The 24,123-nt window shown below is 46.7% G+C and overlaps 2 protein-coding genes across 2 annotated transcripts in view; one reads left to right on the top strand and one right to left on the bottom strand.

Annotated features, from left to right (window-relative positions):
• Window positions 1-322: 322 nt before the first annotated feature.
• Window positions 323-6,668, top strand: rps27.1 (ribosomal protein S27, isoform 1). The gene is made up of 5 exons (XM_061256011.1): window positions 323-341; window positions 655-752; window positions 1,502-1,610; window positions 4,924-5,034; window positions 6,412-6,668. The coding sequence occupies exons 1-5, from the start codon at window positions 323-325 to the stop codon at window positions 6,438-6,440; spliced, it is 366 nt and encodes a 121-aa protein (XP_061111995.1). The 3' UTR covers window positions 6,441-6,668.
• Window positions 6,669-14,453: 7,785 nt separating this feature from the next.
• LOC133137671 (small conductance calcium-activated potassium channel protein 2-like) overlaps window positions 14,454-24,123 on the bottom strand; it is a 53,786-nt gene continuing 44,116 nt past the window's right edge. Inside the window, exons 8-11 of the mRNA XM_061256010.1 lie at window positions 23,234-23,361; window positions 20,410-20,479; window positions 15,066-15,294; window positions 14,454-14,686 (exon numbers count right to left, since the gene is read on the bottom strand). Coding sequence (XP_061111994.1) covers window positions 14,454-14,686; window positions 15,066-15,294; window positions 20,410-20,479; window positions 23,234-23,361 — 660 coding nt within the window. The remainder of the gene's footprint in view (window positions 14,687-15,065; window positions 15,295-20,409; window positions 20,480-23,233; window positions 23,362-24,123) is intronic.

Raw genomic sequence — 24,123 nt, 5'->3', positions numbered from 1 at the left:
TGCATGATATGAGACTATATAGAGGGGTCTGATCATTGTATCATTGCATAACTGCATTGAAAATTGACGTGTGTTCAGAACAAAGACTTAAATCCTGTTTCATACTCTTTGTCTAGAAACATTACATCTGTCTCCCATAATTATCTGAGTCTTTTAGCACTTTCTTTTTCACTTTAATAAAGGGAAGTCTCTTTCTCTCTCTCTCTCTCTCATCCATCTTTCACTGCTCTCTCTAGCTTTCCCTTTTCAGTCTGTTCATTCCCAGTTCTGAGTGTTCTCAAGGGGTTTCTGAGATTTCCATAATCTGGTAATTTCATACGCAATGATTATGTCCTTGGAGGGCAACAAATAAGCATAAAGACACAAGTGTCACCTAAAATACAGCGCTAGATGAGTTCTATGGGAACTTCATTCGGTGGTAATTTAAAACCATAAGCATGGCAGCCTGAAGATTTTTTTCAATGGTTACATTTATTTGATTATCTTTATAATTTTATATATGAAATGATGCTATTCAAATGAGTGTATGATTTTTACATTTTCACATTTAATAAAGAATACATCAAGAGAACATGCTATCAACACGCTCTTCCCACCGCACATTTTGACCTTACAAGTATGTCCACCAATCATACCCTCCGCCGCTTTTTACAGCAACTTCCTGCCCCTGCGCACGAGCCCCGTTTTTAATATCGCGCTGCTTCCGGTTTTTCCCTCTTTTCGGCAGCGGCTACGTACTCGCCAACATGCCTGTGAGTCTTCCACCCTCAGTCGAGTTTAATGTACTTCTGTAAAACCAGAGCAGAATAGGCGGACACCGAATCAGTCAATACACTGTAAAATCGCTAATAAATACACAGTGGTCGCGTGCCTGACAGCCTTCACAAACACAAAAACGCGAATAGAATCGCTAGTGTAGGTCTGAGACAAGATGGCGGCGTACACAACAAAATATCATGGGAGCGCAGATGCGTGTTTATATGTGACATAAATATATACTATTTGCCAACTATCGATCTGAATTGACTGAGACGCGTGTTTGTCCCCTTGGCATACATACACGTTCAGTTTCCCATCGTTTATCGATGATTGCTGAATTTGTGATCTGGCACTATCAAAAGTTATGCGATTCACTTCGCAAATAGCAAGCTGCCCAACAGAATCTAAGTAACAGCTTTTCATTGAGACGGACAAACAGAATCTGAAACACTTTATTTTATTTATTTCTTAAGTCAATCGGTTCGCAGTAAGTTAGCTAGCTCCCAGTTTACGCAGGCCCGAGGTTGCTATTGGAACTAGGTAGCCATGTTATCTGGATGTAGTTACATATGCGAAACGTTAACTAAGTGGTGTAGAATTTCCATAATCATTAATCAGATGTCAGTTTTAAAACTACCGCGTATTGCAGTGAATGTTTTCTAACGTGTCGTTTATTTCGCTACTAAGCTGTTAGCAGCTGGTTACATTTTGATTCTGTAACGTCTTTCTCCACCTCCCACAGCTCGCTAAAGACCTGTTGCACCCGTCCCCCGAGGAGGAGAAGAGGAGACACAAGAAGAAGCGTCTCGTGCAGAGCCCAAACTCCTACTTCATGGACGTCAAGTGTCCAGGTTCGTCTACACTTTCCACCCGTGTACTATATTCTGTGGCGTCACGTTATGTCCTAACGCATTTTTTCTTCTTCTGTGTACTCACTCAATAAACAGTAGTGACGTAAATGTCAGAATGGGGCGAACACACCTACTTAACATGCTTGGTTGAGACACTACAGGTCCGTGTAGTCCTCGCAATTCTAATATTACCATTACCTAATAATTGTCATTACATTATTTATCCAATCAGCATTTGATAGTGTATGTGTTCTGGGTTCCAGCTTCTCCCGTAAAGCTTTGGTAATGGCCAGGTTTTGTAATTCCCTCTAAAATAAGACTGCAGTAATAGAAAAAGTGAATTTGTGCTTCTGAAAAGTGGTTCTTCGGGTTTCTCCATTAGTAGGACTTTTAGGTCACTTTTATTGATGACTGTTCTAAATTGAGGTGACAGTGGAGACGGATTAAAGATCCTCCTTGTGGCTCATTGGCGAAATCGTTATTCGTGGCCTACTTGAGTGACCAGTGCTATGGACAGGGAGATGGCAGCGCTGTTGCCATTAATCCTACAAAATGCGGCCCTGCGCTCACAATACCAGGCTGTGCGGGGTCCTGCTGATGTCACTCAGTGCTTTTGTGACCTCAGCCATCATATTCTCATCGGAATGCAAGATGGCCGCCGGCCTCCTGAGCAGAGCGAGGCTGTAGCCAGTGTTCTAATGAGAGCCTCTTACGCCTCTCCAGAACACCATTTCTCGAAATAAGAAATTCTACAGCTTTTGGCAAAGAGCCTAATTATACCGTCGAGCACCAAGATTGATCTAGTTCTCCTCGGAGGCACTTTAAATGGAAAAAAAGCGCAGCCATCGAACGGCGTCTAACCGATCGCCAGGCTCCTGGCGCCTCTCGCCTGCTACAGTAAACAAACAAATGGGGCGAATTAATCACGAAATGTGCCGGGGCGATGGGGAAAGGCTCGTTAAAATCGCGGGCGTTTAGCCGCCTCTCTGTGGCGCGGGGCCAGTTTGCAGTTTTGTCTCAGTCTGCTCTTCTGGGATCGGGCTCTGTCTTGCGGAATGTAATTGAATGTAATGGTTGTTATTTATAGCCGGTCCCGGGCTAATGGCGGATGAATTAGGGGGTCGCGAGCGACTTTATTTACTGCGTCCCGAGGCGCGGTCTGCTAGACGTGTGTTCTGATTAAAGGCCAAGAGAGGGCAGGATTTATGCCAGACTGGGACTTTTTTGCCATTTAAACCTTGAGCGTGGGTCGTCAACTCTGGCCCTCCAGTCTAAATCCAGCCCTGGTTTCTGTTCTCCCGGGTAATTGGTGATGCTGATTGGCCGGACTGGCATCACTGCTCCCAGGTAGAGGGAGGGTGGACAACCAGCAGTTCTCGGCCCTCGAGGACCGTAAGTCGCCTAGATGAATTGCGGTATGGACGTCAGAGCTTGGGAAAAACTGGGCTTTGATTCTGAAAAGTGTCTTGCCGCATGCGGCTCCCCTTGTGTGACCACTCTAGTTGAGGGGTCGACGATGTGCAGTACTGCTTAAAAATAACCAGGGTGCGCACTCATAGAGAATGTTTCCACAGAAGAGCCCAATCTAGTTCAAGGGTGCTTTGTATTTGTATTGAAGCTTTCGCACTTCAAACCTGTGATGGAGGGCCATTTCTTCCGAGGGTGTGGGGGCACTGTATTCCTGAACCCCCCCACACACACACACTAACTCCTGTACACGCCCCCACACACACACACACTAACTCCTGTACACGCCCCCACACACACACACACACCAACTGTCCAGTACACGCCCCACACACACACACACACACTCTCCAGTACACGCCCCACACACACACACACACACTCACTCACTCTCCAGTACACGCCCCACACACACGCGCACACACACGCACACACTCTCCAGTACATGCCCCACACACACACACACACACACACACACACACACACACACACACACACACACACACACACACACTCCAGTACACGCCCCCCCCCACACACACACACACTATCCAGTACACGCCCCACACACGCACACACACGCACACACGCACACACTCTCCAGTACATGCCCCACACACACACACACACACACACACACACACACTCTCCAGTACACGCCCCCCCCACACACACACACCACACACCACACACACACACACACACACACACTCTCCAGTACATGCCACACACACTCTCCAGTACATGCCCCCCACACACACACACACACACACACACACACACACACTCTCCAGTACATGCCACACACACTCTCCAGTACATGCCCCACACACACACACACACACACACACACACACACTCTCCAGTACACGCCCAACCTGCTGCACCTGCCCTCCTCCCTTTACAGCCACCTGTTGTGCGGCCCAGCTGTCATGATTCTGTGTCAGAGAACCATTTGAATATTCTGTTGCTCCCAACATCTGTTATTCAAATAACTCTGCTTTTTTTCTTGAGCGAGCTGAATTTCTGCCTCTTTTTCTGTTGCTACATGTACACACACTCATAGCAAGTAAAAATGAATAGTGCCGGCCAGTGACTTTTTATTTTATACTGTCTCGTTTGCCTTCATGAATAGTGATGTGAATACAAACTCAGTTTTTTCCCTTCACTTTCTGTTCAGTATTCAAATACTGATGTGTGGGAATGTGTGTGTTGTGGCTGAGTCTCACTGGAAAAATATTTGGTCTCGTCTTATCAAGCCGCTAAGAGGTCCCATTCTGCTGAAGTCACTTAGCCAGAGCTGATAGGCTCTTTTCTTCAATACAGTGTCTGTAAAGTCAAGTCTTGGTCTCCTACTGAAACTAACCTGCACTTGAATTTGTTGTTGCCAGATGCATGTAAGGGATGTTAGAGCCAAAATGGTGCCCACGTACATGTATGTGTGGATGGAATGTCACCATCCAGCTCTCTGTCAGAAATGTTAGAGCCAAAATGGTGCCCACGTACATGTATGTGTGGATGGAATGTCACTATCCAGCTCACTGTAAGAGATGTGTGTGGGCACCACTTTGGCTCTAACATGTATGTGTGGATGGAATGGCACCATCCAGCTCACTGTGTAGGAGATGTTAGAGCCAGAATGTCCGATGTTAGAGCCAGAATGACATTTCCAAATTTCCCACATGCATACAGGTGTGTGTGAATGCAATACCACTGAGGCGCGTGCGTGAGTGATGTGTCTGGGCTCACCGCTGTGTGTGTTCAAGATTGAGATTATGTATACGTGTACACGTGTGTGTGTGCGTGCGTGATGCGTCTGACCTCACCGCTGTCTCTCTCCCCGCAGGATGCTACAAGATCACCACGGTGTTCAGCCACGCGCAGACAGTGGTGCTGTGTGTGGGCTGCTCCACTGTGCTGTGCCAACCCACCGGAGGGAAGGCCCGCCTTACAGAAGGTCAGTACCCCAAGCCTGGTCACGTGTGTGTGTGTGTGTGTGTGTGTGTGTGTGTGTGTGTGTGTGTGTGTGTGTGTGTGTGTGTGTGTGTGTGTGTGTGTGTGTGTGTGTGTGTGTGTGTGTGTGTGTGTGTGTGTGTGCGTGTATGAGAGACTGTGTGTGTGTGTGTGTGTGTGCGTGTGTGTGTGTGAGAGAGAGCGCGCACTTGCATGTGTGAGTGTCTGTCCCTTTCTCATGATTATTCCTGGTTGCCAGGTTGCATACCTGTGCTTTAACAGATGAGAGCTGAGGGGTTGCCAGGTTTCATGGTCAGAGCTGAGGTTGTACAGTTGGCCTCTGTTATTCTAAAGCTTCCCATCCCAGGTGTAAGTCAGTGTACCGCATTAGCATGCCAGCTAAGCGCACAGTTGGAATGCTTTTATGTAGCATCTGTCTCCAGTCATAGTTTATTAATTTGTGCTCTACAGAGAAAGCAGTACAGGGAATTTGTGTGATCCCTCCCACCTGTTCAGTTTATACCGCTGCCATAGCAACAACAATCCAGCAGCTCATGTTGTGCGCTTCCATGGCAACGCCTAACCTACTTACGCGCTCTGCTAACGGCGGTTTGCGCGGCCGATGCCGAATCCTGCATTCCAGGATTGCAGTCTAGTGACCTAAACAGCGCTGGCGGAGCGCGACCGGATGCTTCTGTGGTCCAGGGCTGGATCTGAGAGCGTCCGGCGCTAACCCGCCACCCGCTCCACTGTAATCCTCCCGCCGTTTTAACAATGCTGCAGCCTTGGCCACACCGGGTGCCTTTGCCACTCTGACACAAATTCCATTCTCTCCGCGATGAAAAGGCCAACGTCGAGCTGCTTTTGAACCTTTTGGATGAGAGCTTTTTGGAATGCTTTTCAAAAGTCCGCGTTCTAGAACTTTCGGTTACTAGTAGTGATTCTGACGCTCGCATTAGAATGTTCAGTTAAGAACATTCTAATCACTTATTTGTGATGTCACACCTTAACCCTTTAGCAGAATGTTTAAACATTTAGCAGAATGTTCGTGATGTCACCCCTTAAAGGGTTAAGGTGTGACATCGGCAGAATGTTCAGTTAAGAACATTCTAATCACTTATTTGTGATGTCACGTTAAAGTGTGTCATCAGCAGAATATTCAGTTAAGAGCATTCTAATTGCTTATTTGTGATGTCATGCATTAAAAGGTTAAGACATTGCCAGGGCCCTAAGCCTGTGCTCATGTCAGAATCCTCTCTCCCACACCCTGGTCTCCCATGGCAACCATGCATTCCTGCAATACCCGTTTTTCAGCGTTGTTGTGTCAGGCCCTTGTGTTGTCCTTCATACAGTGGCTTGACCTCTTCCTTCCTGTGTTTAGGGTGCTCATTCAGGAGGAAGCAGCACTAGTTGCTCATCAGCCACCCCTGTTGGAAGGGAGGGGAGAGGCGGGGTTGGACCCAGGGGTCTGCAGGAAAGTCCCCACCCCGGACGGCGGAAGGACCAGCCTGCTTGCGTGCGGACCACCCCCTGCGTCGCCCTGCCCGCGCTCTGGGCTCACCGGACTGAGCCATCGCCGAAGCCCCCTGAACCTCCAACCTGGCCTCTCTCACAATAAAACCTGTACTTTTTTTGTCATTGTAATCACTGGTCCTTTCTTTTCGGGTGTGTGTCACTGCTCCCGTTGTCAAGCCAAAGCTTAGCCTGCCTTCCTTCCCTCGTCGACGACCGAAGACTGCGAACAGCAGGTCTGCCCGCGGGCTCAGGCCAGCCCCCGGTTTGTACATACGTCTCTGCAGGCAGTTTCTCTCACGCCTTTTTATCAAATCTAAGCTAAGCTAAGCTAGCTACTTTGCTCATATGGCGCGTTTAGTTAACTCGTTGTGAAATGTCGGCTTCGCCCTGTCGCGTTTCACCGCCGTGTTGAGCGGCCAGCCCCGGCAACCGCCTGCCGTCGGTTTCTCGCTCACCCGTGGCTGCTGGCCCGCCATCTCGCACGGCCCGCTGACAGCAGAGCCCAATTAGCCCGAGCGAGAGGATGGGGAAGCGGACCGAGTCGGCGGGGTGATTGCTCTGGAAAGGAATTCAAATTCACGGCACCCATATGCTAATTCAAAGATGACCGGCTCTTCCGGTCGTTGTTAACAGTTGTCATGTCGAGATAATTAGAGAACGGGTCTCTAATGGAAGAACCTGAGAGGCCCTCGGGTGACCTGAAGAATCTCCAGGATCTGACTGAGCTTTTGTTGAGTCCCAGCCTCTGAACTGAATCCAAGTTTCAATTTATTCTGTTTTAGTGCCGTCTGTAAGTGTTTGGACAATGCCGCTGTGATTTCTGTTCGTTTGGCTCTGTACTCCGGCTCATTGAATTTTAACTAAACGAAACAACGAATAAATGTGGACTCGCCTTTAATTTGAGGGCATTTAAAGCCATATTGTGGATTGTTGTGGGAACTGCATCCCTTTTTATTCAATCTTCTATTCAGTCGCTTAGTGCAGGTATAAGAAAGCTTTCTGTATCTAGTCTTGATTCTAGGCTTTTGATTGCTTTGGAGTCTGTTGGCATTTGTGTACCTGAGATCAGAGTTGCGCCAGTGACGGTCAAGGAAGCCATTATGAGGCTGAGAAAGAATAAAAAATTAGACATGCGGCAAACAATACACTTGCTGAAATAAATTGTTTGGAACATTAAGAAGAAAGAACAGTGGGGAGCTCAGTATTTGAAAAGGATATAATTGGTCAAGGATGGCATCTTTAGTTGATAGAGGAATTATAGCCGTAATGAAGCAAAACCCCCCAAACACCAGTCCAACTGATCGGAAAGTTCTGGATGTATCAGTGACTGCTGTTCGCAGAAGACTTCGCGAACAACTACAGAGGCTGCGCTGCAAGCTGCATACCATTAGCTAACTGCAGTATGGCCAGACTACAGCTTGCTAAGTAGTACCTAAAAGAACCTGGAAGTTCTGGAAAAGGATCTTGTGGACAGAGGAGACCGAGATTGACTTTCATCAGTGATGGCAAGAGCAAAATGTGGAAGCTAAAAGGAACTGCCCAAGTACCAAAGCACCCCCCTCATCTGTGACACATGGGGTGTTATAGTTTTGGCATGTATGGCTGCCATAGGTGCTGGCTAACTTGCCTTCATTGATAATGTAACTGCTGATAACAAGAATGCATTCTGAAGTGTACAGAAACATCTTATAAGCCGAGGTTCAATCAAATCCCTCGAAACTCTGCCTTCATTCACAGTAAGGCAATGATCCCAAACATACAGTGTGTTCTCTTTCTTCTTAATGATGTTGTAGTTTGTTTTGGCCTACAGTACTGTGCAAGTCTTAGGCACCTGTATAACATTCTGTACAGATAATTAAACTATACATTTTACATAATATTTTAGTAATTTGGCAGAATAGTTAACTGAATCAAATCAATATTTTTTGTGACCACCCTTTGGCGTTAAAACTGAATCACTTCTCTGATATATAGAACTGCAGGACAACGTTGGCTAAGACAATCAGCGGGGAGGTGGTTCCAAGCATGTTGGAGAACTTGCTACAGTTCTTCTGCGGACTTTGGTTGGCTCCTTGCTTCTGATCTCAGACAGCCTTGATCAAGTTTTTATGTTAAAAAGTAGTAAACTGCTTAAAGTAATATAAATTCAATACAAAAATGTCTCTGTAAAATTTAATCTTTTGGAAAAGGAATATTTGGAAATCTTAAATGTATTCTTTTATACTGACACACACACACACACACAAAAATAAACATATATATAATAAAGTCTATGGTGCCTAAGACTTCTGCACAGTACTGTATATCAGTTTTTTTCTCATTTCTCTGTCTCATAATGGCTTCCTGTCACACTTCTGGCCCTCACATTGAAGAATGCCAATAACAAACTCCAAGGGCAATTCAAAACCTAGAATCAACACTAGATACTGAAAGCGTTTATATACTTGCACCAAGGAAGTAATTGAATACACTTGACTAATCAGAAACAATGTCGACTGTCCCAATTATTTTTGGTCCTCTAAAATTGGGATGTAATTACAGTTCACTTCATACTCATTTCAGTACAGACCCAAAATAACAGAAATGGTACCACTGTCCAGATACTTGCACTGTATGTTCTATCATATTACTGATATTTTGGTTTACATAAATATGCCCACATAACAAAGCTAACCAGAAGCCTAAGTCATATATTATGCATTGAAAAGGAACCTCGGTTCATGAGTGTCGTGGAAATAAATCGTATCGATTTTGAATGCTGGTTGCTTGTTTTTGTGGTCAGTCGTGACGATCAATGTACACAGTGCACTGACCTATTAGCCTCCAGGAAGCAGTCTGGTGTGTGTGCTGTGAAGGGGGAAGGACTCGGATGTAATGAGACAGTTTCACCAGCTTAATGTCAAGCCCTGTAAATCTGCAAAATAGGTCATGGGACCCACTTAGAAAACAGTGTGTTCATGCCATTACCCTTTCTGTGGCTGAACTCGGGGTTTGTGTTCTGGGCTCAAATAATTGGCAGCGGTTTCTGAGCTGGCCAGAAGTTGACATCTATCAGTAAGGAAGCTGCCGTCTAGCACAGGAAGTTAGACTGTCTGCAGTGTTTTATGGTTACTGTAGTTCTCTACAGTTCTACTCCATACAAAACAACAAGGGCTGCAAGCAGAAGGTTCTGGTGGTTGTAGTGCTCTGTGTTACTGAAATTCACTGAACAGTATACTATATGCTGCTACACTCCTCAAGAAACATTTTGTCAGGGCAGCAGACAGGTGTTCACTTTTGCTTTGTTGTTTGTTTGTTTATTTGTTTGTTTAAAAAGAAAAAGAAAAAAAAAGATAGGCCCTGGTCCTTATCTTTGTTGTAAGGGTAGCAATTGAAATTGTACTTCCCTCTAGGGTCTTTCAGCGCACTTATCCCTGGTTATGGGTACGCACTTTGTTGTACATCGCTCTGGATAAGAGCGTCTGCCAAATGCCACTAATGTAATGTAATGTAATGTGTGGCAGGCTAGGGGTATGGTAAGGTAAGCTTGGCACCATTTCTATTCTCGGAAATTAACAGTTTCGACACTCTCAAATTCATCTGGACAAGTGCAGCTTGTTTTGAAGTGCCCCAAGGCTAGATCACCTCACAGATCCAGCCCTGTCCCCATCTCCCTCCTGGTCACAGGCTACCAGCCATCACGCTACAGGAAACACTACCCGGTATAAAAACCATCAATTAAGAGCCTATAAAATGGGTCCCTGATATGAAATAGAATGAATATTTCTTCAGATGTAGGGGGGGGACTACTTCCAAGAACGTGTGGATTTTTTGGAGCCCCGTTATATCATTGATTTCCCCCCTAAATTAGCTACTTTTTTTCATTTGTTTGGGCATGACGAGATAATAGATGCAGGACAAAGAGACTCTGATTTGGACTGGAAGTTAAGATAGTTTATGCAGATTCTAACACTTGAGGGATAAGGTATTAAGACAATTCATTCCAGGATTGACCTTTGACTCAGTCTAGACAAAAATGCCACCATGCCATTTTGGAGATGTGGCTTAAATTACAGAAAAGGCTAAATCTGCCTTCAAGATACAAAAACACTGCGGTTTGCAACAACTGTCTGTCTAAGATGGGCTAGATGGGCCTGGCACACGGGCTATGATGAGTAGGACTGTCACGTACAATAGAAATATAAAACATTAATTCATACATTTTCCTTTTCATGCATTAGAATTCTTAGTTTGAGCTGAACGTTCATCTCTGTGGATGCTCACTGTAGCTAATAAAAAAATCATTATATATTTAATGATTCACTTAAAATTCGCACAAAACAAAAACGAAATGGCAAAAATTTTAACATACCACGCTGACACAACCAATGTCATGTTATATAGATATATACTTTATTTCCCTCTGGTAAAATAAAACTACAAAATGATTTCACCGTAAACCATACCTCTCCTCAAGTCAAGTCGATTGAATATTAATCTTAAATATTATTAAACGTTCTATTAATAAATGTATTATTATTGTCATAAATAGAAATAATATAGCATAATAGTAAATATCAACTATAATTGCTTAGTATTAACATTGAATTGTAAAAAAATTGAGCAATACAAAGCTAGGTTTCGGTATACAATACATAATCCAAGCAGGTGTAATTCAGTTTTCCGGCCACAGGATGTCACTATAGGACAGTTTCATTTAATAGGTTCTGAGCAAGAGATCAGAAGCAGTGTGTAGTCTGTCGTCGTCTGGGAGAGCAAAGATAAATGCTCAAGTTTATCTGCTTTTTCTTGAGAATAATTTCTTCCCCTTTATATTTCTGTGATTATTATTCTTCTGTGATTCGTTTCTTTTTTCCTTTTAATTGGGTTCTTGGCAGTAGGTTTCTTCCTCCATTCAGCCTTTTAGAAAGAGCTCCTTGTCTTTAGTTCCAGATTTTTCTTTGATTCTTTGTCCCTCAAAAGCCATTCAGACCACAGGAGATGACGCAATCCCCTCCCTTCCCTCCATCCCTCTTTCTCTGCATCTCTTTACTGAGTCCATTGTCACTGCTAAGAGACACTTTGGTAGTGTTACATCCAAAGAGTGCGTGTGTGCATCTGTGTGCCATCTAACTCTGTACATTCATGTAAACAGTGCTTTATGTTTTGCTTGCCTGCTTGTGTTGACGGTGTGTTGCTCTCAATTTGTGTACTTAATGTGTGTATGCATACTTCCTCCCCAATAGATAACGGTTTGCATTGGCTATAAACTGTGCACATAAAACTGGCCGTCTGTAGCAGACATTTTGTGTTTTGATATGGTGTGGAAAAGGTGTTCAGGAAATATGTCACCACATTGCCAGTATATATTGTATCTTGTGTTATCTCATCGTATCTGGGGCTCCTATGGGGAGCATAGGCCATCCACCAGAGTACCCAATGCTGTTATATAATGCCTGTATAATCCTACTCGTTTCAGTTGTTGTTAAAGGGATGTTCATTATCGCACAATTAGCGATTAGAAAATGCATCAGCGGGATAAAAAAGCCATTGTCATTCATTCCTGATGGAGAGCGAGACTCTTCCCCGTAATTACTTGACTGTTAAACTGTTGGGTATTCGCACTGTTATGCCACTCTCTCTAGCTCCTCCCCCCTTCGCTATCTGATTCACTGTCCTTCTTCCTCCTCTACTTCATCCCTTCTTTCTCTCTTTACTTCTCTGAGCCTGGAATTTTGATTTGTTTATCTCGATTCCACCGACATCCGCTTTCCAGTGGTTCTGCACACCTTTCCGTGTTTTAAGCTCCATTGGCAGGAAGTGAGGATTACTCTCTCTCTTTCTCTCTCTCTCAATCTCTCTCTCTCTCTCTCACACACACACACACACACACACATTTCCTCATTAGTCGGAAGAGTTAGTGCCACCTGATTAATTGCCCACATTAATCTATATAAAAAATTGAGTGCACACACTCCCCCTGCTGTGACCATTTTGGGGCAATCACACTTATAAATAAACCTTTGTACACGGATGTTTTTAACTCTGTCTCCCTCAGTGTAACCCAGAAGTAATCAAAAGACGGAGGGTACCTTGAGCAGAAAGCAACAGCTGACCGCTGTTGTGACGTAAACTTTCCCACAGACTCTCCTAACTTTCCACACGGCGATATACTGTAGATTGCCCCAATATGGCCGACCTCAGTCGAAAGGTCAAAGCGGTGTGACCTCCGTCTCCCAAAATGGCCGCCCTCTCAGTGTCCCAATTCCCTGCAGAGATGTTTCCTCCAGAGACAATTCCTCCCCTACCTGTGCTCGTCTCCTCCCCCTTATGTAGACCACACCCCCTTGTGCCTGCCTCCCCCCCCCCCGGCTCCTCCCACCAGGGGCCAGTGTGTGTGTGCGTGTGGTGTGTGTGGTGCTCCAGATTGGCCCCCTTGTGTCTGCCTCCCCCCCGTGTGTGTGCTGCTCCTCTCAGCAGCTGGAGGAGCTGGTGTTGGGGTGCCCCTCTCAGCAGCTGGAGGAGCTGGTGTTGGGCTGCCCCTCTCAGCAGCTGGAGGAGCTGGTGTGGGGCTGCTCCTCTCAGCAGCTGGAGGAGCTGGTGTTGGGCTACTCCTCTCAGCAGCTAGAGGAGCTGGTGTTGGGCTGCCCCTCTCAGCAGCTGGAGGAGCTGGTGTTGGGGCTGACCCTCTCAGCAGCTGGAGGAGCTGGTGTTGGGCTGCCCCTCTCAGCAGCTGGAGGAGCTGGTGTTGGGGCTGCCCCTCTCAGCAGCTGGAGGAGCTGGTGTTGGGCTGCTCCTCTCAGCAGCTGGAGGAGCTGGTGTTGCGGCTGACCCTCTCAGCAGCTGGAGGAGCTGGTGTTGGGGCTGACCCTCTCAGCAGCTGGAGGAGCTGGTGTTGGGGCTGCCCCTCTCAGCAGCTGGAGGAGCTGGTGTTGGGCTGCCCCTCTCAGCAGCTGGAGGAGCTGGTGTTGGGCTGCTCCTCTCAGCAGCTGGAGGAGCTGGTGTTGGGGTGCCCCTCTCAGCAGCTGGAGGAGCTGGTGTTGGGGCTGCCCCTCTCAGCAGCTGGAGGAGCTGGTGTTGGGGCTGACCCTCTCAGCAGCTGGAGGAGCTGGTGTTGGGGTGCCCCTCTCAGCAGCTGGAGGAGCTGGTGTTGGGGCTGCCCCTCTCAGCAGCTGGAGGAGCTGGTGTTGGGGCTGCCCCTCTCAGCAGCTGGAGGAGCTGGTGTTGGGCTGCCTCTCTCAGCAGCTGGAGGAGCTGGTGTTGGGGTGCCCCTCTCAGCAGCTGGAGGAGCTGGTGTTGGGCTGCCCCTCTCAGCAGCTGGAGGAGCTGGTGTTGGGGCTGACCCTCTCAGCAGCTGGAGGAGCTGGTGTTGGGGCTGACCCTCTCAGCAGCTGGAGGAGCTGGTGTTGGGGCTGCCCCTCTCAGCAGCTGGAGGAGCTGGTGTTGGGGCTGCCCCTCTCAGCAGCTGGAGGAGCTGGTGTTGGGGCTGCCCCTCTCAGCAGCTGGAGGAGCTGGTGTTGGGGCTGCCCCTCTCAGCAGCTGGAGGAGCTGGTGTTGGGCTGCCTCTCTCAGCAGCTGGAGGAGCTGGTGTTGGGCTGCTCCTCTCAGCAGCTGGAGGAGCTGGTGTTGGGCTGCTCCTCTCAGCAGCTGGAGGAGCTGGTGTTGGGGTGCCCCTCTCAGCAGCTGGAGGAGCTGGTGTTGGGCTGCCCCTCTCAGCAGCTGGAGGAGCTGGTGTTGGGGCTGACCCTCTCAGCAGCTGGAGGAGCTGGTGTTGGGGTGCCCCTCTCAGCAGCTGGAGGAGCTGGTGTTGGGCTGCCTCTCTCAGCAGCTGGAGGAGCTGGTGTTGGGGTGCCCCTCTCAGCAGCTGGAGGAGCTGGTGTTGGGCTGCCCCTCTCAGCAGCTGGAGGAGCTGGTGTTGGGCTGCCCCTCTCAGCAGCTGGAGGAGCTGGTGTTGGGGCTGCCCCCGGCCTGGAGGCCCTTCTCGCGCAGCAGGTGCAGCAGGGCGGCGTGCTGGGTGGCCAGCGTGGCGGTCAGGTGGCTGGGCAGGCTGTTGAAGCCGACAGTCAGCTGCTCCACCCGCCTCTCCAGACCCAGCATCTGCCTCTCCAGGTCCTCGCTCCGCTCGTTGATCTCCGACACCAGCTGGAGGAGCTGGTGTTGGGCTGCCTCTCTCAGCAGCTGGAGGAGCTGGTGTTGGGGTGCCCCTCTCAGCAGCTGGAGGAGCTGGTGTTGGGCTGCCCCTCTCAGCAGCTGGAGGAGCTGGTGTTGGGGCTGACCCTCTCAGCAGCTGGAGGAGCTGGTGTTGGGGCTGACCCTCTCAGCAGCTGGAGGAGCTGGTGTTGGGGCTGCCCCTCTCAGCAGCTGGAGGAGCTGGTGTTGGGGCTGCCCCTCTCAGCAGCTGGAGGAGCTGGTGTTGGGCTGCCTCTCTCAGCAGCTGGAGGAGCTGGTGTTGGGGCTGCCCCTCTCAGCAGCTGGAGGAGCTGGTGTTGGGCTGCCCCTCTCAGCAGCTGGAGGAGCTGGTGTTGGGCTGCCCCTCTCAGCAGCTGGAGGAGCTGGTGTTGGGGCTGCCCCCGGCCTGGAGGCCCTTCTCGCGCAGCAGGTGCAGCAGGGCGGCGTGCTGGGTGGCCAGCGTGGCGGTCAGGTGGCTGGGCAGGCTGTTGAAGCCGACGGTCAGCTGCTCCACCCGCCTCTCCAGACCCAGCATCTGCCTCTCCAGGTCCTCGCTCCGCTCGTTGATCTCCGACACCAGGTCATACATGACGCTCTGCATCTGCAGAGCCGAGACATCACAGTCAGGGAGCTGACAATCTTATCCAAGGCCACTTACAGTTGATTAGACTAAGCTGGAGTTTCTTAAGAGCCTTGCTCAAGGGCCCAACAGCTGCATTGATCTTATCATGGCTACACCAGGACTTGAACCACCAACCTTCAGGGGTCCAGGTCCATGTACCTTAGCCACGAGGCTACATGCTGCCCCCTACATCTCTTCAGAGTGGATGGGGGCAGGAGGAGGGAGAGCAGTAGTCAGATGGAAAATCCAGGTTCAGAGAGTGAAAGTCCTCCCCAGTATTTTGTTCCAACCATATTTACCAATCAGCGCAATTCCTCAACCAGGAGGCGGAGCTAATGAGTGAAATCAGTTCCAAGTTCTGAGTTGATGGGTGGAAGAAACACACGGCAGGACTTTTACTTTCTGACCGCTGGATCTGGGTACAGATTGACATGCTCAAGGCCTGCACAAGGAGCCTGGGATTCAGTACACTGCTGTTCCAGTGACCGGAAAACTAAAAACAAGCAAAACGTTCTTACAACCGCATCTGGCTTGCAGTTGAACGACATTACATTAAATTTTATTTAGCAGACACTTTCATGCAAAGTTCACTAAACCTCATTATGGGTTTGTGCGCTAATAGAGTTAATAATAAATATAACCACAGGCGGTGATAAATGGGATCAAAGTAGCATCTGTCAATGATGGATTTTCAAGCTCTAAGGACACGTATTTGATGAACGATAAAGAAATGCAGTCTGTCCCAAAATTTGACACGGTATTCCCCAGCGGCAAGTTGCATGGTGACCTGCCATTGCTAAGGCTACCACGTGCCCGCTGACAACTGATTGGCTGATGGCAGCCATATGTTTTTAGATATTAATTCATTATTTGACCCGCAATTTGATACTGACTCTGAGACACAGCATACAAAGTTTCAACTTGATTGGCCAAACGGTTCAAATATTGTGCTTCAACCCCTAATTACGCAATTACAACACGTGTATTTCCTAACCCGTTCCTGTCTTTTACAAGCCAATCAGGTAGGAGGACCCAGCAAACATTCGCTATAATAACTGATACTTTCCTGCCCACCACCAATGTGTCCTCGCCATCAATATTCATAACGGTTAATATTCATAACTGACATTCACGAACAATAATACAACATAATAAATGATTTATTTTTCATTTGATCCTTGTGTCTTGCCATCCTGATTCATAACCACTCGTTTAATTATTCATCGATTGCATCACCCGTGTCACGCTGAATTTTGCGCGTCTGCCCGCCGATCAAGAAGCTTTTAACGGCTCAGTACGAGAGAAGCCATGAACTATGCAGGGAAAGGTGATGTTTCAGCCACTGCGTGTGTGTGTGTGTGTGCGTGTGTGTGTATGTGTGTGTGTGTGCGTGTGTATGTGCTTGTGTGTGTATGTGTGCGTGTGTGCATGTGTATGTGCTTGTGTGTGTGTCTGTGTGCGTGTGTGTGTATGTGTGTGCGTGTGTCTGTGTGTGTGTGTATGTGTGTGCGTGTGTATGCATGTGTCCGTGTGTGTATATGCATGCGTGTATGCGTGTGTCTGTCTGTTTGTGTGTGTATGTGTGTGCGTGTGTATGAGTGTGTCTGTGTGTGTGTGTGTATGCGTGTGTCTGTGTGTGTATATGCATGCGTGTATGCGTGTGTCTGTGTGTGTGTGTGTGCGTGTGTCTGTGTGTGTCTGTGTGTGTATATGCATGCGTGTATGCGTGTGTCTGTGTGTGTGTGTGTCTGTGTGTGCGTGTGTCTGTGTGTGTATGTGTGCGCGTGTGTCTGTGTGTGTCTGTGTGTGTATATGCATGTGTGTATGCGTGTGTCTGTGTGTGTGTGTGTCTGTGTGTGCGTGTGTCTGTGTGTGTGTATGTCAGAGAGAAGACATTTGAGACGTGTATAAATGCGTGCAGGCAGTACATGTGCATTAGCAGGTCTGGGTAAACAGAGTGAAGTTCACACACAGACCCGCAGACAGCGCGGGCACATCAGAGCGGACCACCGCACCTCATTTCCATCCGTTTGAATTCATCAGGCTTTTTCAAAAGCGCTTCTGCATGGCGGCCCTTTCCAGGGTGTTTTTTCTGTGCGTGGTTGTTTTTGTTCAGGTTAGTCATTTCTGAGTGCTTTAATTACATGCTTACCCACATAATCTGTGGCATGTCAGTGAGAACTGATGTAGAGTTCCTGATGGATACAGGTTGAGTGTTCACACCAAAAAAAAACGGCCTTGCTGAATTTCAGCTTTGCGATGTTCAACTGTACATCCACGTATTCTCTGCGAGTCTTTTCTCAAAGTAATTTATGCACTCTCACACACACACACACGCGCATACACACACTTTCTACCCACATTATGTCATTCTCATTCTCTCGGTCTCGCTCTCTTGCTCTTTCTCTCTCATTCTCCCTCTCATTCTCCCTCTCATTCTCCCTCTCTCTCACTGTGATGCTCCTGTTGTCATACTTGCTGTGGTTGCTAGGTAACGTAACGCCACAGAAACAAACAAGTCAGGACAGAAAAATGTACTGAAAAGGGGAAAGGAGTATGGGTATATCTATGGTGTCAGAGTGTATATGAGGGGTATATCTATGGTGTCAGTGTGTGTATGGGGGTATATCTATGGTGTCGGCGTGTGTATGGGGGTATGTCTATGGTATCAGTGTGTGTATGGGGGTATATCTATGGTATCAGTGTGTGTATGGGGGTATATCTATGGTATCAGTGTGTGTATGGGGGTATATCTATGGTATCAGTGTGTGTATGGGGGTATATCTATGGTATCAGTGTGTGTATGGGGGTATATCTATGGTGTCAGAGTGTGTATGGGGGTATATCTATGGTGTCAGAGTGTATATGGGGCTATATCTATGGTGTCAGTGTGTATGGGGCTATATCTATGGTATCAGTGTGTGTATGGGGGGTATATATATGGTGTCAGAGTGTGTATGGGGGTATATCTATGGTGTCAAGAGTGTGTATGGGGGTATATCTATGGTGTCAGAGTGTATATGGGGCTATATCTATGGTATCAGTGTGTGGATGGGGGTATATATATCTATGGTGTCAGTGTGTGTATGGGGATCTCTATGTATTAATAGAGATGGGCTCAGTGTGGCTCTGAAGGTTCAGGGGTGGTGTGTGTCATTCCGGCAGTTTCTGTGCGGGGTTAAGCCGCACGGCGGACTCCCATAAGCATGTTCAAAGCGTATGTTATTTACAGTGTCGCCGTGGGAGCACTGCGTGCAGTGTGGACACAGTGTGAAGTCAGCGTGGTGAGAAGGTTACGTACTCTACTGGGGAACCCCTGCCCGCCATCCCATTATTTGATTACTTTGATCTACATTTGAAAGCTTGACTATTGACAGAAATAACGGGAATTCTAGAGCCGAGGTCTGTCTCATCAATATCCATGAGGGAGCTTGAGAAGCCTGCATAAAATAAGATGATTCAGTGATATTAATATTAATTCTCCCGCTGGAAAATCAGAGTAAATATAGATGGGTTTGTGGAGCATCATCATTTACGCAGAAAATGACTGGAGTTTGATACACTACCTGAGGGGGGAAAGGGATTAGATTATAAAAAAAGAACATTTAATCTTGGGAGCCCCAAGATACCTGCATATAAAATGACTGAGTCCCTGTGTGACTGTGTGTGTGTATGTATGTGTGTGTGTGTGTATGTGTGTGTATATACCCTGCTGAAAATTCCAACTTAAACACGCTGGTCATGCTGGTTTAAGCTGTGTTTTTGACATTTCTAGCTTGTTGACCAGCTGTTCACCATCTGAACAGCCTATAGCCAGCTAGTCCACCACTTAGGCCACCAGCTTACTCTACCAGCTTAAGCAGCTATGACCGGTTTTGACCAGCCTCAGACCAGCAAGGACCAGCACCAGACTAGCCATAACCAGCCACAGACCAGCTATGACCAGCATGGTCAGCAATGACCAGCAATAGACCAGATTTGACCCGCAACAGACCAGCCAGAGACCAGCTATAACCAGCCACAGACCAGCTATGACCAGCCACAGACCAGCAATTACCAGCTATGATCAGCAACAGACCAGCAATGACCAGCTATGACCAGCAACAGACCACCCACAGGCCAGCTATGACCAGCCATGACCAGCAACAGACCAGCTATGACCAGCCACAGACCAGCAATGACCAGCTATGATCAGCAACAGATCAGCTATGACCAGCAATAAACCAGCTATGATCAGCAACAGACCAGCCACAGACCAGCTATGACCAGCAACCGGCCAGCAACAGATCAGCTGGAAGTGTTAAAAACACAACTTAAGCCTTCTTAGAATGCCAGCTGGTATGAGCTGGATTCAGCAGGGATACACAGTGTCAGAGATGTGCAGTAGAGTGTTATACAGACTCATGCAGTCTGGTGCTTAGTACAAGCGGCCAAAAAAATGGGCCTTCGTTTTTGATGCTCACTTCCAGGTCTTCTTGAGAGATGTTGCTCACTAGCACCAGCGCGGCTGGCTCCAGTATAGGTGTTTCTGCTACCAGTTTCAATGTAAGTCACTGGTAAGAATATGGTAAATTAATAATATGGTCAACAAATTTTGCACAAGAAAAGGGAGTAGCTATTGGTGTTTTTTCTTTGTCTCATGTCACCCCATGCGCTGATTTGTTAAGTTAAGTTATTTGGACCATTGTGATATTTTGGGGACAAAACAGGGACAGTTTGCATCACTGCTGAGTCACTGGTTGCATTCAAAATCACAAACTAGCATACTACTTGTACTAAATTTCAGGCTGATTTTCACTGAAATGTAGTACGAGATGTAGGTTAAGTGTGTGGTTTCGAACATAGCCACTGTATTTGACACGCTTGGTGGGCCACCTGGATTCGCCTGGACTATAAGGGCTTCTCTACTGCCCAGTCTCTGGCTCCAATTTGTCCAAAATGGCGGCGGCTGAAAGCTCCACTTCCATGGTATCAAAACACTTCTCACAAGCCCATGGAAAGTCAGTTTGAGACGTAACAGGCACTTGGTCCGTATGTTTTCTACAGTCTCTGGTACTGGCGCAGGGTGAGGTGGGCGCCCGGTCGGTGCCTTACCTTCGACAGGTCCACTAAGGTGTTGGCCTGGTCAGTGAGCTTCCTCTGCTCCATCTTCACGCTGCGCAGCCTGTGGAGAAACGTGAGTCTGTGAGCCCGTCTGTACTGCCCAACACCGAGAACTCAACTGTACTCAGTGTACTCAGATCTTGGCAAGTGTTTTAGTCTTAATGAGAGTTAAACGTTGAAAGTATTAGTAGTATTAGAAGTTAACTTTTCACTTTTTTGTTTGACAAGTGAAATGTCCACGTTACAAATGAGAGCAGTTGTATAAGATTTACCATGTCCTAATTAATTTGCCATGTTAAATTAAAAAAATACATTCATGATCCACAAACTTAATAAAAATCAGACGTCTTAGTGCTGGGCTAAAACAAAAACCTGGTTTATACAAGGCAGCCTGTAGCCTAGCGGCTAAGGTACATGACTGGGACCTGGAAGGTTGGTGGTTCAAGCCCTAGTGAAGCCACAAGATTAGTGCAGCTGTTGGGCTCTTGAGTAAGGCCTTTAACCCATTGCTCCAGGGGAGATTGTCCCCTACTTAGTTTAATCAACTGTAAGTCACTTTGGCTAAAAGCATCAGCTAGATAACAAATTATTTATTTATCATATGGATGCATTTTTACTGCAGTGATACTGTCCTGGAGAGCCACAGTGTCTGTTTCTGTATTTTCCTTTCAGATTGATTGAATTTATTTGATTTGATTTGATTTTTGGGCTAGACACTGTACAGCCCAGAAGATTGCAGGGCTGGGTTCGATTCCAGTTGAGCACATTCCCTTCCCTTGCTGTCTTTCCTAGAGCGAGGTATTTCCTCACTAATTTTGTGACGCGAAACAAGCAAAAACACACCGGTCTTATATAACACTAGTGAGGATTTCTTAAACCTCACTCATAAAGTAAAAATGTGTAAAGTGACCAATTAAAATTCTCAGCTTTTAATCCTCCCTCCCATTGCTAATAAAGTGATCACTGAGTGTATGTCTTAATGAGAAACTCAATTGCAGAAGTAGTCTCTTAATTGTGCTGTTGGGAGTGCCTATGGGGACCCCTGGAGGATAACCATAGAAATACAAGTATAAAATCCATCGTGAGCTAACACAGTCTTCTGAACACAGGGACGTTGTACAGTTGTCGTTTTCTCTATAATTATTGGTCCAATTCACACCAATTACATTGGTGGCATTTGGCAGATGCTCTTATCCAGAGCGACATACAGTTGATTAGAGTAAGCAGGAGACAATCCTCCCCTGGAGCAATGCAGGGATAAGGGCCTTGCTCAAGGGCCCAACGGCTGTGCGGATCTTATTGTGGCTACACCAGGATTAGAACCACCGACCTTGTGTGTCCCAGTCATTTACCTTAACCACTACGCCACAGGCCACCCCTATCAAAGTGTTTCAGTGTCTGAGATAGTCAATAAGCAACTATAATCAGGTAGGGACACGAGAACAATCTTCGGCTCTCAGTCATGCTCTTAATGTAGCTAAAATGCAGGTAGCGCAATTGTTAGAGCTAATAATGTAATTAAGGCCAGAAGTTGGCATGAAAAGCAGAAACAGATACGGCCCTCGTTGCCTACCTCAGCTCTAGTAACATATTGTACATCTGCATTGAACGGGTAGCGTTGGCATTGATCTCAGTGAGTTCTGTCGTCTGGAGAAAAAGTGCAGCTTATCCGAGGGAAAAGGCAATTAGACGGAAATAAAGAAATTAAGACAGCAGCTCCCTCTGCTAGTTTACCCAACCAAAGTTCAAAGCGGATGCTTTTTCGGGGAAGACCTTCTTCATCAGACGTTCCATCAGGCGCTCTCTAAGAGCCGTCAGATTGGGTTACTGAGCTGCGGTTAAACAGCCACGCCAGGGGAACGGCAGTTATGAGTCTTTTACTTTCATTTACGTTCATTTAGCTGCACGAGTGAAAGTTATGTCTTGAATATTAAGTAGTATTTAAGTTCTGTGGTATAATTTGGGGATATTTAGGCTCAGTGTGTGGTGTAGTGATGCATTACGTGTATCGGTGCATTAAATACAGTGCATATGCACAATTATTACCACCCTTGACATACTTTCATGAATACAACTGTAAACTAAGAAATAATATGGTTATTGACATTAACTTTATTTCCCAACATGTTTAAAGTAGTGTAGTTTTGATGATTCAATCTGTTCAACAGAAGTTTTTCTCCTGAAAGCAGGTTTTGTAATTATAGGCCTGGCAAAGATGACAGCCATGAGCCTCTTCCTAGAATTTGTGATATGGATAGAGAACACATTTGGACAGATTGTTTTTTGCCATTCCAGCATGCAGAACTTTAAGAGCATTAATATCCTAGGGCTTGGGCTTATACCCTCTTAATATGCAGTATTAAGGGTCACTGGGACAGAGAGTATATGCAGTATATGTGTATTATATATGTATAGTGTATACGCAGGATACACACAGATGTATTTAGGTGCAGCACACACAGTATTAAGCTGCACTGGGACACAGTGTATATGTAGTATCTGTGTATTATGTGTATAGTGTATATGCAGTATGTGTGTATTGTATGTGTATAGTGTATATGTAGTGTGTGTATTGTATGTGTATAGTGTATATGCAGTGTCTGTATTGTATGTGTATAGTGTATATGTAGTGTGTGTACTGTATGTGTATAGTGTATATATTGTGTATGTGTATAGTGTATATGTAGAGTGTGTGTTGTATGTGTATAGTGTATATATTGTGTATGTGTATAGTGTATATGTAGAGTGTGTGTTGTATGTGTATAGTGTATATGTCGTGTATGTGTATAGTGTATGGATGTGGTGATGGGCTTACTGGTGAATGGCCTGCAGGAACTTGCGCTGGTGTTTGCGTACTCGGGAGTGGTCGATCCTCTTCGCCATCTTGGTGTGCTTGTAGATGAGCCAGGTCTCCCTCAACACGTTCGCCGCCGCGTTCTTTATCTGCGGAAACCAAGCGGCACAGCCACGGTCTGCAGGGTTAGCGGCATCGCACGCTGCTCGTAGAATCGCTGTGACAGGGGCAGACCCCCCTCATCGTCACGGCAACAGCAGGAGCAGCAACAAGCTTTGGTAAGAAAATGAATGTTAAATATGTCGACACTCATAGGTCTCTCTCTTAGAGTGGCTGTGATTATGTTCCCTCTGTAATTGTACATGTGTAATATGTGTCTAATTCTCTCTGGGACTGTACTTCTGTAATATGTGTCTAATTCTCTCTGTGACTGTACTTGTGTAATATGTGTCTAATTCTCTCTGTAACTGTGGTGTGTAATATGTGTCTAATTCTCTCTGTGACTGTACTTGTGTAATATGTGTCTAATTCTCTCTGTAACTGTACTTGTGTAATATGTGTCTAATTATCTCTGTAACTGTACTAGTATAATATGTCTCTAATTCTCTCTGTGACTGTATTTGTGTAATATGTGTCTAATTCTCTCTGTAACTGTACTTGTGTAATATGTGTCTAATTATCTCTGTAACTGTACTAGTATAATATGTCTCTAATTCTCTCTGTGACTGTATTTGTGTAATATGTGTCTAATTCTCTCTGTAACTGTGCGTGTGTACTATGTGTCTAATTGTCTACCTCTGGGACTGGAGACAGCCCCAGTGCTGTCATCAATAATGACAGGGCTGGTGTAACAAGGCAGCAGGTCTCTCTCTCTGTCTGTTTCCCTCCCTCCCTCTCTCTGTCTGTTTCTC

Source organism: Conger conger, chromosome 9 (assembly GCF_963514075.1).
Source record: "Conger conger chromosome 9, fConCon1.1, whole genome shotgun sequence".
NCBI classification, from domain to species: Eukaryota; Metazoa; Chordata; class Actinopteri; order Anguilliformes; family Congridae; genus Conger; species Conger conger.
Note: the sequence above shows the minus strand (reverse complement) of the source record. Positions and strands in the feature narration are given on the sequence as shown.

Coding starts and splice junctions, on each gene's coding strand:
- rps27.1 (XM_061256011.1), top strand. Junction 1,611..4,923: donor CATGGACGTCAAGTGTCCAG/GTTCGTCTACAC, acceptor CTCTCCCCGCAG/GATGCTACAAGATCACCACG. Junction 5,035..6,411: donor GAAGGCCCGCCTTACAGAAG/GTCAGTACCCCA, acceptor TCCTGTGTTTAG/GGTGCTCATTCAGGAGGAAG.